This window comes from Mustela erminea, chromosome 9 (assembly GCF_009829155.1).
Source record: "Mustela erminea isolate mMusErm1 chromosome 9, mMusErm1.Pri, whole genome shotgun sequence".
Lineage (NCBI taxonomy): Eukaryota > Metazoa > Chordata > Mammalia > Carnivora > Mustelidae > Mustela > Mustela erminea.
Window position 1 is genome coordinate 16,773,562 of NC_045622.1, and position 13,189 is coordinate 16,786,750.

A 13,189-nucleotide genomic window follows, 5' to 3' on the forward strand; every position below is an offset into this window, starting at 1 on the left:
AGAGAAGAGAAAAAATGTTTTCTGAAATATCTGATACATTGGAGGGCAGATGTAAGCTCTACTCCACTATCGAGGAGTAGAAACAGGCCATTATGAATTGCTTTGGCTGTGTTAAAATTTGGTTTGGTTTGATTTTCAATTTGTTTACAAAAAAAGAAGTCTCTTCAAAAACCATCTGAATCTATTTTCTAAATAGAAAATACTCACATAGTTCAAAAACCAGACAAAAAGATGTCATACATTAGAAAATCCCACTCTAACTCCCTGTCCTTCACTTTTATTAGTTCCTTATGTGTCTTTCCAGAGTTTACACAAATAATAGTAAATAATATATCTTATTCCCCTTTTATACAGCGAAGTTAGCATAGTATACGCGCCTTTTTACATATATTATACGCACCTTTTTTTTCACTTGAAACATATCTTGGAGATCTCTGTAGCAGTACATTGGGAATCACACTGTCCTTTGTTTGCAGTATAATATATAATATTCCATTTATAGACATAATTTATAATTTGTTTGGCTCAACCCTCATTGATAGACATTTGAGTTTTTCCTCTTCCTTTCTCTTTCCCTCCCTCCAACTCGCCCTCTCTTTTATTTGCTATGTTCAGTTTGCTGCAGTAAACAGCATATGTTCTCTTACATACTTGAAATGAATCTATAGAATACATTTTTAGAAGTGGGATTGCTGGGTGAAAAGGCCAAAGTGTTTGTAATTTTGGTAGATGTTGCCAAATTATTCTCTGTTAGTCATACCTAAAAAGAACTTTTTTCCCCCGGCTTTATTATATGTCCCATCCCTGCACAAAGACTTTACTGATCTTGTTCTTGATATATGATTCCTGGTTTGTGCAAGCAAGCTAGGGTCCTCCCCAATTAGGCATGCAAAGCTAGGCACCAGAATTCAACGCATTACAAATTTGCATGAGCCCTGCACATCGTCTGTCCTATGAGCCATCTTTCCTCTGGAATCTAATTTTTTAATCATTGGTGAGATTTCACCTGTGCAGGAGAAGGTATATGTATTATTTATCCTTAACAATGTATGAGCATTTGTTTCAGCTGAGTGCTCTTGAAAAGTGATGGATTAATAGCCCTGATACCCTCTGCTTATTGTCTACAGGAAGCTTTGATCAGAGCTGCTTCTCACAGATCAGTGCAATTCTTTCAGAGGAACGATTCGGTACTACGTTGTGAATGGGGAATATAGTGTGTCTGCCCGCCCCCCGTCCAGCTCTGTCGCTAATGTGCCGGCAAGGATGTTAGAATAATGCCCATTGTGAGCTTTTTTGGTTATATGGGTCTCTGTAGAATTAACTATTCCAAACTCCTTGGCTAGATACAGATACTAAAGTCGCTTTCAGAAAATATCTTGGAGTGCTTGTTCAGATTTCAGAGATGACCATCTTTTATTAGATCTTATATCTAGAGAACCTTGCCAATTAGTTAATAAACATTAGTGAGTGTCATTCAATGTGGTTTTCAAAGAGCCAATGCCATTTTTCTTAAAATTAAGCCATATTTTTTTTAGCTTAGTCCAAGCTCAGTATCTAGAATGAATAAGATCAGCCCAAAAAGAAATATTACTTAAAGGCAAATAACATTAATTCTTTAAAAAGCAGGTTCCAGGTCATTTGTGTACAATTTGGACTCCTGATATTTCCAGCTTGCAGTTAAATGATTATCACCATGATACTAATGTATATGAAAAAATTTAGAAATAATTTTTACATCAGGTTTTGTTTTGGCTTTGTTTACTTTGCTTATAAGAAACAAAACTGAATGGCTTATATCCAAAAGACAAGAAATAACAAAGGTTGGTGAGAATGTGGAAAAAATGCACTGTTGGTGGGAATGCAAACTGCAGTCAAATGCAGTACCCCTGAGCTATACCCCCTGGGAATACAAACTGGTGCAGCCACTCTGGAAAGCAGTATGGGGCTTCCTCAGAACTAAAAATAGTGCTACCATATGATTCAGTAATTCTACTTCTGAGTGTTTACCCAAACAAAACAAAAACACTAATTAAAAAAGACATATGTTTATTACAGCATTAGTCACAATAGCCAAGATAAGAAAGCAACTCCAGTGCCCATTGATAGATGAATGAACAGAGAAGAGGTGGTGTCTATACACAGTGGAATATTACTAAACCATAAAAGGGAAAGTTTGCCATTCATGACAGCATGAATAGACTTAGAGGATGTTATACTAAGTGAAATAAGACAGAGAAAGACAAATACCATATGATTTCACTTACAGGTGCAATCTTAAAAAAAAAAAAAAACTAGCAACAACAACAGAGAGACAGAAACAGACTCATAAATACAGACTAGATCTAGTCTGTAGATGCCCAGGTGGCCCAGTCAGTTAAGCATCTGCCTTCCACTCAGATCGTGATCCTGGGGTCCTAGGTTCAAGTCCCGCATCAGGATCCCTGCTCAGTGGAGCATCTGCTTGTCCCTCTCCCTCTGTCTCTTCCCCTGCTCATGTTCTCTCTCTCTCTGTCTCAAATAAATAAATGGCATCTTTGAAATCAAATAAATAAATACAGAGAACAAACTGGTGGTTGCCAAAGGAGAGGGGGAGGATGAAATGGGTGAAGGTGATTAGGAAGTACACACATTCATAAAATAAATAAGTCACAGAGATTGAAAGTACAGCACAAGAATACAGTCAAGAATATTGTAACACTCTTATTATCATGCTGCGCATTTTATAATGTGTATAACAGTTGAATCACAATGTTGCACACCAGAACCTAACTTAATATATGTTAACTATACTTCCATTAAATTTAAAATGTTTTTAATTCAGAAAAGATGAAAACTCAAAAGAGTACATGAGCATCCCAGTTTATGAAAGTTAATCTAGTTATCTAAGAGGGAGGATTCCAAGGCAGTAAGAGAAGCAAACATCCAGACGTGATGCCCTTCAGAATTGTTTCATTCTGAATGTCTTTACTGTTTAGGAGAAGTCTTCAGGAGCATAACTGCTTCCGCATCAACTCTTCCATCTCAAGGATCCTGCTATGGATAACTATCATTTTTCAGGGAGAATGTAAGTATAGCCTTAGACGTAACCACCTTATTGAACTAGATCTAGTGAAGTCGAACGTCATTGAATCATTGGTTAAGGGGTAGAAACAACTACACTCCAGAAATATCTGGAACCTCCGTGGCAGATTATACAACAGAGCAAAATGTTCTGTTGCAGAGGGCTTGTAAATTTATTCAAAGCACCAGCATCCGAGATTCAGTTCTCTGGGAAGCAGATGCCAGAGTAGAGTTAGGAGCGCAGAAGGCTTATTGGGGAGGAACCTGTGTGAAAGTGAAGGGGCAGGAGGATTGGACAGGAGGGGCACAGACCATGCTGTAGACCTGACAGTCTGCCAACTCAATATGGTGCTCTGGGGCAAAGAGGAGTCCTGCCTGGGGCCCTTGACCAACACTTTTCTCAGTCATCACTTGGAGAAACACAGGAACATAACTTCAGCTTGAAACTGATGTAAATACTGAAGGAGCCAAAGGCCGGAAGCTGTCAGCCTACCATATCCTTGTGGCAGGAAAGCATTCCTTTCTCGAAGGCGGATCTGAGCAGTGCACTTTTCTATCTACCACAGACTACTCCATGCAATGTGTAGATCCCACTCTCCATGATGAGAGCCACCTCCTCTCACTCTCTGGTGGCCCTCTTTTCCTGTGTGGAACCTTAGAAGAGAGCGGTTAGGGGAATGGACTATAGCGCCTGTCACTGCAATTGATTTCAGGGTCACAACTGGTAACCATTGTCTCCTGCTTCCGCTGTCATCTTATCACCTGAGCCGTCACCTCTGCTGCTCTCAGTGTTTACCTAGTGGTATCTCCCAAGCCCTAATTCCTAAGTAGTCTGAGGCCCTAGGAAACATGTGCTGCTCAGACTTAGGCAGGGGAGTACGAAGAGCCACCAAAATGGGTCACCTGAGCTCCATACACATTATCCCTTGAATCCATCATGTCATAGCAGCCCCATCTCCTCCTGCTCCTCGGGGCAATGACCCCTAACAGGATGGTAGCCCATCTTCATTCCTGCTAGTCTCTGAACAAAGAGCCCAAGTGCCCAAGCAGCAGCGCAGCCATAGCTTAGAGCTCCTTGGGACTCTCGCTGTGTCCCCCGGTAAAAGTGTGCCCTCCTGGGGACCAGGATGTTAGTCTGCACAACCCAGAGATGAGGATGGCCAGCACAAAGTCCCTTAGTAATCATTGGGAGTAGTGGGAAGCAGGACCACCCGGCTTCCACATGTTGGTTCCTGACCCATGTATTCTTCTTCCTCCAGGGGGTGCTGCATCATATGACTCTGACTCAACACATGGGCAGTACACTGGAGGGTGGTATGCCATCCTCTCAGTATCCTCTCCAAGCCAGTGGCTCCCCTGCTCCTTCGACCTTTCCTCTCAGTGCTGGAGCCGGTGGCATCTTCTGTGTCATGGCATTTGTGCTCCGCCAGTGGATCCAATAGTCACGGGCCACACTCGCATCCCCTTTCTATAAAGTGGGCTCCCTAGTCCGATGTTATTTTGCATGCAGTTCTGTGCCTATGGATCAGGCATTCTACAGGCCTCTTACTAATGGTAATGGCTGAGGGTCTGTGGGCAGGAAAGCCGACCCATAACATGGAGTAGGTCCATTCCTGGGGGAAGGAACTACTGGCCCCTCCAATGCAGTCATTTTGCCTCCACAGGGCCAGCTGGTCTCCCCAAGGAACAGAGACACATGGCGGGCTTAGCTTTCATCTCTGTGATTGGCAGGTTGTATGCTCAGAGGCAACAGAAGCTAGGCCAGCCTTGCTGAATGGGAGTTCATGCCACTGGGCCTATTCCTAACCTCTGTCCCTGCTGTGTGGCTACTTCTGGCGTGTCTCCATCTTACCAGCACCGACAGAGGCTGCCTCACAGCAATTGGTATAGTCATTTTAAAAATATATTTTATTTATTTATTTGACAGAGAGAGACACAGCGAGAGAGGGAACACAAACAGGGGGAGTGGGAGAGAGAGAAGCAGGTTTCCTGTCAAGCAGGGAGCCCGATGTGGGGCTTGATCCCAGGACCCCAGGATCATGACCTGAGCTGAAGGCAGACACCCAACAACTGAGCCACCCAGGCACCCCTGGTATAGTCATTTTGTCTTCTTGGTTGTTGAGTCCCTCTTCGGTAGTGGATGCTGGGTTTTTTTTGCAGGTGTCGCCATATCATGCAAAGATCTTCCCACTTCGTGTCCATTCCCATCTGTCTATCCACATGTTTACTCCATACCTCCTCATCACTCATTTTCCAAGCATTTTTCTTCCAGATCCTTGTCTAACTAGCTATTTGATTCACCACTGCCTGCAAGGCTGTGCATGGTCTAACCTCAGAACACTTCCCCTTTGACACAAAGTATGCAACAAGATATATTACCACAAGTTCCACACATTAGGAAGATGTCTCCTTACCATTGTTTCAAAGCTACCCCTGAGTGAGGCTGTAACAGCCACCATCTGCTTTAGGCTTGCATACGCTCCCCAAGCTGAGTCATCTATACACCAAGTTTAGGATCTTCCCTCCTCTTTCAGCTCATCGTGTGCACCCCCCACCCCACATATATTCATATGTGTCATTTGGGTTTGGGGCGTGTGGTGCAGCCATGGCAGGTGGTGTGGAGTCTGTGCTGCGTAGTCAGGCAGCTCGCCATTGCCAGTCCCAGATTTACCATTTCTGTCTTATGATAGACTGCTGTTGGATCCCCCTGACTTTATGACTCGGTGGGTCCAATAGGACCCAGGTCATGATGGAAAGTTCTGGACACATGGTCACATATCTTGGTCAAATGTTCCATCACAGGCCCAGTTACATGCCAGGAGTGGGTTTGCAGGAAATGTGGTTATTCTTTGCTACAGATAGCATGACCTTACTCTAAAACTCTGGGTGACTGTGCTCTGGTTCTCCCACTAGGGTTTGCAAGAGACTCCCCATTTTGTCTTTTTGTCCACCACTGACCTCTCCAACAAAGGGTCTACCAAACATATGACCCAAGTGTCAAGGTCACTTGCATTTAAGCCTAGAGCTACAGCAGAAAGCTCATTCTGCTCTCAGCCTAAGTCAAAGTTGACAGAATTCCATATCACCGGAATGGGGGGCTGGAGCAATTTTCCTAGTTGTGGAATGTGTGGCCTCCAGAACCCAAGGAAACCAAGAAAAAAAGGAAGAATTTCTTTGTAAGGAGGTTGCAAGATACAGTAATTTGTCTTTTACTTTGGAGAGGCCCCAGCATGTCCCTGACTACTGGATTCCTAAAAATTTTACTGAGGGACTAGCCCTGAATCTTTGAAGGATTTATCTCCCATCTTTTGGAGCACATGTGTCTTCCCAAGGCCTCTTGGCTATAGCCTTCTTTTGCTCATTTTGCTCAGTCAGCTTGATGGTACCGGAGTAATGACTCAAGGCGATGTTCTATAAGATCCAAATAGTCCATATCTCAGCCCCAGGGCAAAACTATACATGTATATTGCTATCTGGCCCATTTGGATGTGAACTACTTCTGATTCTCGTTTCTGATTCAAACAGGAAAAACAAATGTATTTGCCAAATGAATGGCCACATACCGTGTACCTGAATTGACGTTAATCAGCTGTAGCAAAGACACTATGTTAGCACAGCAGCTGTAAGTTAGCACTACTGCTTGGTCGAACTTGCAGAAGTCAAGAGTCATTCTTCAGGATCCATCCTGACCAGCTAAATGGAATAGGATTGAGTCACCACCCTTGCTCTGTAAGAGTGAGCTGATCTTTATTATCCTCCTCCAACCCCCAATGCAGTGCTCTTGGAGTGGGGAGATCCATTTCCTTCCTTGCTATGACGGCTTTTACACTAACGACAAAGGGCCCAATGGGCAACGTACATCAATCCCAATTCCATATTGGGACTTGGAAAATGACATCCAGGTGGTCTGTAGCCCCTGTGGACTCACGATAAGCTGGACTTGGCCAGAACCACTTTTTTTTTTTTTTTTTCCTGGGCCCTAGGTGTTCCCACTCTACCAGGGTCTTTGGGTTTCAATATTAACTCAACCCCCCTGTCCTGCAGTCCTCCAGTTATGTAGGCATTCTCCTTACATCTTTCTACAGTCCCTAGAGTAAATGGTCAGAGGTCTTTGGGGGAAGGAGTGGGAGAATCATTACCACACATACTTGTCATGGTGTTGAAGGGTCCTTCTCTTTGGGAACCTGGTTACCTTTTTAGTGTACGGGATCCAGATTTGAACACTGACTCAGATCTACCAACTGAGCAAGGGATCAAACATTTTAGGGGTGGGGAGATAATTGCCTTCGGTCTCTTGATCAACAATTTCTGCACTTTTTGGATTATATACAGTAAGCAATCCCCTTGTCAGCTGCTCATACTTTGCTCTGGAATGCCATGCTCCATTAATCATCTTCTTAGCTCTCTATGGATCAGGGCTTCTTGGCTGCCACTGTGATCTTCTTGGTCACTTTGAAGATTATGACCCCCTTTGCTTCAGGCAGTAGAGTGCTGCCCCCTGGTCTCCATGATTTCAGGGGCCCATCTTCTCCACTGCTATCAGGTAGCCAAGTTGTATGATCACTCTCCTGCCGTCAACCCGGGACTGCAGAAGGGAGCCACCACTGATTTTCTTAGTGATGCTGGTGCTTCTCTCACCAGCGTATTACTGCCAGCTTTGGTGGAGGATGTCTCTGTCCTCTGGGCCTTCCCTTGGGACATGATCATTTGGTGGGTCTCCCAGACTCACGTAATGTATCTGATCCAGCATGTTCACTTCTCTGAGCATTTCATCCCTTCTACCGTCTGCCACAGTAATTCAGACATTTCAGCATCACTCAGTGTGGGCCATCACTTCCAGGCTTCCAGGAGCTGGCCTAGCACTGAGTTTGCTCTACCCCCTGGGCTCCTCGAATGTTAAGGTCTGTATCCCTAGAAAGTGCCTCCAAGTCCAAAAACTTTCCTTTCTTCTGTTATGGCCCAGACTCCTCCATTGAGCACCCTCACAATCCAGTCCCATAGATATTCCCCTTCCCCATCCCATGCGAGGATGTGCTGGTAGGTCCCACAGCTCCTTCGGGGTGTGGTCCCTCTCCTCCCTCAGGCCCAGCATCTCCCTGGCTGGATTATGCTGCCACTGGACCTTGATTATAGGCATGGCAGTCAGCAGAGGAGATGGGAGCAGCTTCTGGGGAGAGTGAAACCTCTCTGTTGTCTCCCAGTGCTGGGAGAAATGTTAGCTCTTAATGAGGTAGAGTGGGACATGTCTGTCTTGAGAAACCTGGAGAGTCAAAATCTTTGGGGGTATTTACCCAGATAATGCCATCACACATGCACTCACATGCACATACATATAGGTATGTACATGTAGTACATATATGTAGTACATACATATAGTCAATTCTATATATGCAATTATATATAGAATACATTAAATATACATATATAAGCTTTTTCCAGTTAGGTTCTAATTTTGGCATACTAATTTTGGCATGTAGTCTTCGTCAGCTCCACTAGGCTCTCCAGAGCAAAACTGCCCATTAGAGAAGGCTTGCCTTGGATGGAATGTTCTAGACTATTGTTCCACCACTGCCCTAGTCACTGGCTGGGGGGCTGCCCCAGGAAGAGTGTGCCCTTGGCTCCTCCACTGAGGCTGAGTCTGAAGGAGCTAACAGTTGGCCACTGATGGCCAACCACACTTCTCACTCCATCCATTCCCACTGGCTCAAAGCTGATGAACTCTTTCACGGAAGAGGCACAGGAAACCTAGGAAATACAAACCTAGGAATACAAAAAACAGTCAGCACGTAAGTTCCCTTCCACTTGCTTTCAGGGAGTTACATTTTTTGGTTTTGTTGGAGGCATCTTTCCTCTTACCTGAAAAGCAGCATCGGTCTTTTGCCGCCTTTGCAAAGCACCCACACCTTGGGTTACTAGCTCTGAGTCACCCCTCTCCACCGCCACCTTAGGTCTACCTCTTGTTAAAAATCTTCGCTCACTTCTCATCTTCAACAAAACCAGCCCTTATGCTGATGTGACACGGCAGAAAAGGAGGCTTTTGTCATTCTCCTGTCTGTGACTGTTGAGCGGACACCCAGAACACACACTCACTGACCAGCTTCCCAGACCAACCAGTGATAAGCCAGGCCAGTCTCTCCTCAAGCAGCCGGCACCAGCCTGCACCCAGATTCTCAAAGTCACTCTTACATTACCTGTGAATATACACTACCGTCTCATATATTTGGTTATGCCCAGATGGCATTTCTCCCAGTCCTGCCTTAAGGATGCATTTAATAGGGGTCAAAAGGACCAAGATATAAATATCCTTGAGTGCATGAAGAAAGAAAACCAAAGCAATTATAATGCCATGAGTAGTTTTTCAAATACAGCCAAGTGTTTTGCTTTAAGACATTTAGGTTGACTACATGAGTAAAGCCTTAGTACAGACTAGGCAAGGAGAATGCTTTTCTAGGAGGTCTTGGATTTGCACTTAATTTTATTTTAAATCAGCACCCCAAAAGTTAGATTTTCTGTTATGTAGACATGTGCCTTTTGGATGTAAATAGTCCTTTGACATCTGTAAGTAAATCTACCTGGAAAATTCATAATAGTAGAGATAGAGTAGGTTTAATGTGCACAACCTACTAAATTATCATGTGTTTGGGGGAAAATACTGAATAAGGCAGACTAAAAAATTAGTTCCCCAAGCACTCTCAATCATTTTAGAACAACTTGCTCAAAACTGAAATCACAGTTTTTCATACAATGGGCATTTAAATGTCTGGTCAGAGAAAAATCTGGAGGAGTTTTTGAACATTTTGACTTACTTTATGCCTTTAGGCAGACTTCCTCAATCTGCATCAAATGTAACATGTCTTTACCTGGCTCACAATGCCTCTTAAATTATTCACTTACCGCAAGTTTTCGTCAGGAGACGCCTGCCACCCCCTTCTCCCTCCGAGGACCCTCCCGGGGCATCATTGGAGGTTTTCAGGAAACAGTTTGTTTTTTTCCTGGTGAAAGAGCATAGCTTGCACTGGTTACCTCCTTGGGGTTTACAGGAACATACCCTGGCCCTATCAGGCTACACACTGGCATGTCAGAGAGAAAAGGGAAGGCATAAAACCTAGAAAAGTTTGAGAAAGCGCCTTTAAATACTTGATGCATACCTGTGAAAAAACCAGAGTAGAGCCTATCTGTGGCAACTGTTCAAAATCAGAGACACAAAAAAAGACGTTAGTAGACAACCAACTTCATTTAAATGTTAGAAGCAGCAGCTTTGTTTGCAGTTCTAATCCCATGCTGGTGGATGCTAATTCTGTAACATTATACAGTTGTCTTTTTTTTTTTTTTTTTTTTTTTTTTTGGGTACAAAGGTAGAAGGGGGGGGGTTTCTTTTTGTGTTTTTCAGTGCAAAGTGATTCTGATCAGAAAGGACCAAGGTTTCAGCTCCAAGTACCTGACATTTCCATCTGAATCTACTTTTCTTTCTTTTTTTTTAAGACGGGGAAAGAAAGGTCTAGTTTTTCAGGAAAAGAACCTCTCTACGCAATCCTGAAACTGATCTTTAGATTTTCTTTTCCTTAATCAATAGAAAAAAACTTGATTGCAACCCAACACTTATCTGACTCTAGCACAGGACTAACTGAATTTTTGGTTTTACGAGGAGGGCATTCAGACATCATTTCAGGAATCAGAAATTATTGGCAGCAAGTAGGGGAGAACTGACATGAATTCTTGTTTTACCTAATTTTTGCCTGGTTTACCAAGAGTTGGCTTAATATTTCTGACAGTTCCTCCAGTCTCTGCAGAACAGGTTAGTGACATTTTTTCATAAATACAAATACTTAAATGCATCCTCCTTACTGCTCTCTGAACTGTCTCCCTAAGGGCTCAAGTCTTCACCTTGCACGGCATCTCCCTGTGCTACAGCTATGGGTGATCTCTGCTAGGCTTACTACCATTTTCAGCAAATGGACTAATATTTATTATGTGCTTGAGATCTCAATGGGTCTGCCAGATAGTGAAGATTTGCAATAAAACTCTCCCAGGGTAAATCCACTGATTTTCCAAGAAAATTTGGCTGAATTGCAATAGCTTCCAATAATACAAGGAGGGTTTTTATTTTTGAGATTCTGTTGTGAGCAAACTGCCCGGTCTCCCTGCCCATCCGCCCCCGTCACCCCGTACTTGGTTCTCCCACAGATGTAGGCAGAACTTGGAGCCCGTGTATATGTTTGCATCTCAAACATATACGGAGCAGCCCAGGACCATCCATGCTTCTGACAGAGGGTAAAGCTGCCAGTTCAACTGATCGTAACTAAGATGAGATGAATTCACTTTTGTGATGTTCCTTCTTTAATTAATTTGCCGGTACTAATTACTCCCTGTGTCCTGGTTTCTATTTTTATTGTAATTCCAAGGATCAATCCCCAGCGTGGTTCCTTTTTATGACCAATGTGGCTGTCCTTCATTTCACTATGGAAAGTCGGTGGACAGTCTTACATTACCTGTGAATCTGGTCAGTCCTCCAAAATAATGGATTGGCTCCATCCTGTAGAGAAGGCGATGGCAAAACTCTAAATCCTCGTAACTACAGAAACACATTGTGCTGTAATCGACTTTCATTTGATCCTGATTGAAAACTGTTTTAAATATCAGGAGAGCCAGGTCTTAGAGAGGATGCATGTTTATTCTAGAGACACAACACAGGACCTGCATCTTTAGACTCCGGTCCTATTTCTCATGCTTGATAGCCACAGGATAGATCGGTCTCCTTTACTCTTGGCCACCCTCATTGATTCCATATAATTTCCCAACAATTTGGATTGTCTTATTATACTTCCAAACTGGCTTCTCCTGGGGCGGGGGAGGAGGGAGTTTAATTTGTTCATGAAGCATTGAACTTGGGAGGATCTGCCAGCATTTGGGGAATTTCGACCTGACGCAGAACTGTTGATGTTGTTATGTGAATTTATTCTATGATGGTTGTGATGTGTCTTGGGATTTGCTACCAGACACACCTGGTGTTCTATTTACTCTGGCAAGCTGGGGATTTTTTTTTCCTTTTTCTTTTTAAAATTCCAGGATGAATTATTCATCATTACTTAGAATTTGGGTCTCTTTCATCTTCGCACTTGTACGGCACCAAGGTGAGTACTACAGAATTCCATAAATCTCTTGATTAGCATGCTCTTGAATTTATAAAGAGATACTTTTGTTGGTACTGTGATCGTCAGGGCAGGTATACATGTGTCTGCAGATACAACAAGAAAAAGTAAATCAAATTCTGTTGTTGGGGCAAAATATATTAACTTTGAGTGATGTTCAATTACATTCTTATTTTTTCTTATTTAACTTCAAACGCAATTTATGTATGCGAGTTTGCCCCCATATTAATGGAAGAGGTCTTTAAAAGTCATGCAAATAGTTTTCGTTAAAAGTATATGGTGGAGGTAATGTGTGTACCCCATGCCTGATCGTTGATTACAATTAGGGCGTTTAACTGTGGCACAAGTTTTAAACCAAATTTTAAAAATACACTTGTTTTAGCTCAAATCAGGAAGTCCCAATGGCATTCATGTCTTTAAGTTGTGAATCTCTGGCCTTCTACAATGGCATAAATCTCAAACTTTTGAGACGTGAAATAAGAAACTTCTTTCCCTCCCCGTGATTCCTTTTCTGTGTGGCATTACCCCCCAGGGGTAGGTGAGAAGCCACAAACATTTCTTTCTACTGTTTTTGTATTTTAGACAAGAAAGATTGGAAGGTCTGTATAGATTTGAAACTTTTATGACTAACACTCCAAGCCACCTTTGCTTGGTTTGTTGAATTCAGTTGCCACATGATTCCAAGTCTGAGCAAACAGATCTGTAAGACATGCGTGGCCCTAACATTTTTCTAGAGTTGGATAAGCTTAAACAGTGATAGCACATAAACAGCAACGTGAAGCCCCACGGTAAGGAGAGACCCACAGACCCTAGCTTCCTGCTCCCGCTCTAAAAATACTGTGTTTTATATGGTGGGGGAAAAAAAGTTCTGGGAACATAGTTAATGTTTATTGTGAAATTCTCAGCCTGAAGCCCGTGTGGGTAGGGACAGTCTTTCTTTTATTAACTCTGATGCTAATGATAGGCTGTGCTGTTTACAA

The 13,189-nt window shown here is 43.1% G+C and overlaps 1 protein-coding gene across 1 annotated transcript in view; it reads left to right on the plus strand.

Annotated features, from left to right (window-relative positions):
* Window positions 1-3,011: 3,011 nt before the first annotated feature.
* The window catches only part of TECTA (tectorin alpha), a 77,128-nt gene continuing 66,950 nt past the window's right edge, over window positions 3,012-13,189 (plus strand). Inside the window, exons 1-2 of the mRNA XM_032359126.1 lie at window positions 3,012-3,064; window positions 12,127-12,191. Coding sequence (XP_032215017.1) covers window positions 3,036-3,064; window positions 12,127-12,191 — 94 coding nt within the window. The 5' untranslated portion in view covers window positions 3,012-3,035. The remainder of the gene's footprint in view (window positions 3,065-12,126; window positions 12,192-13,189) is intronic.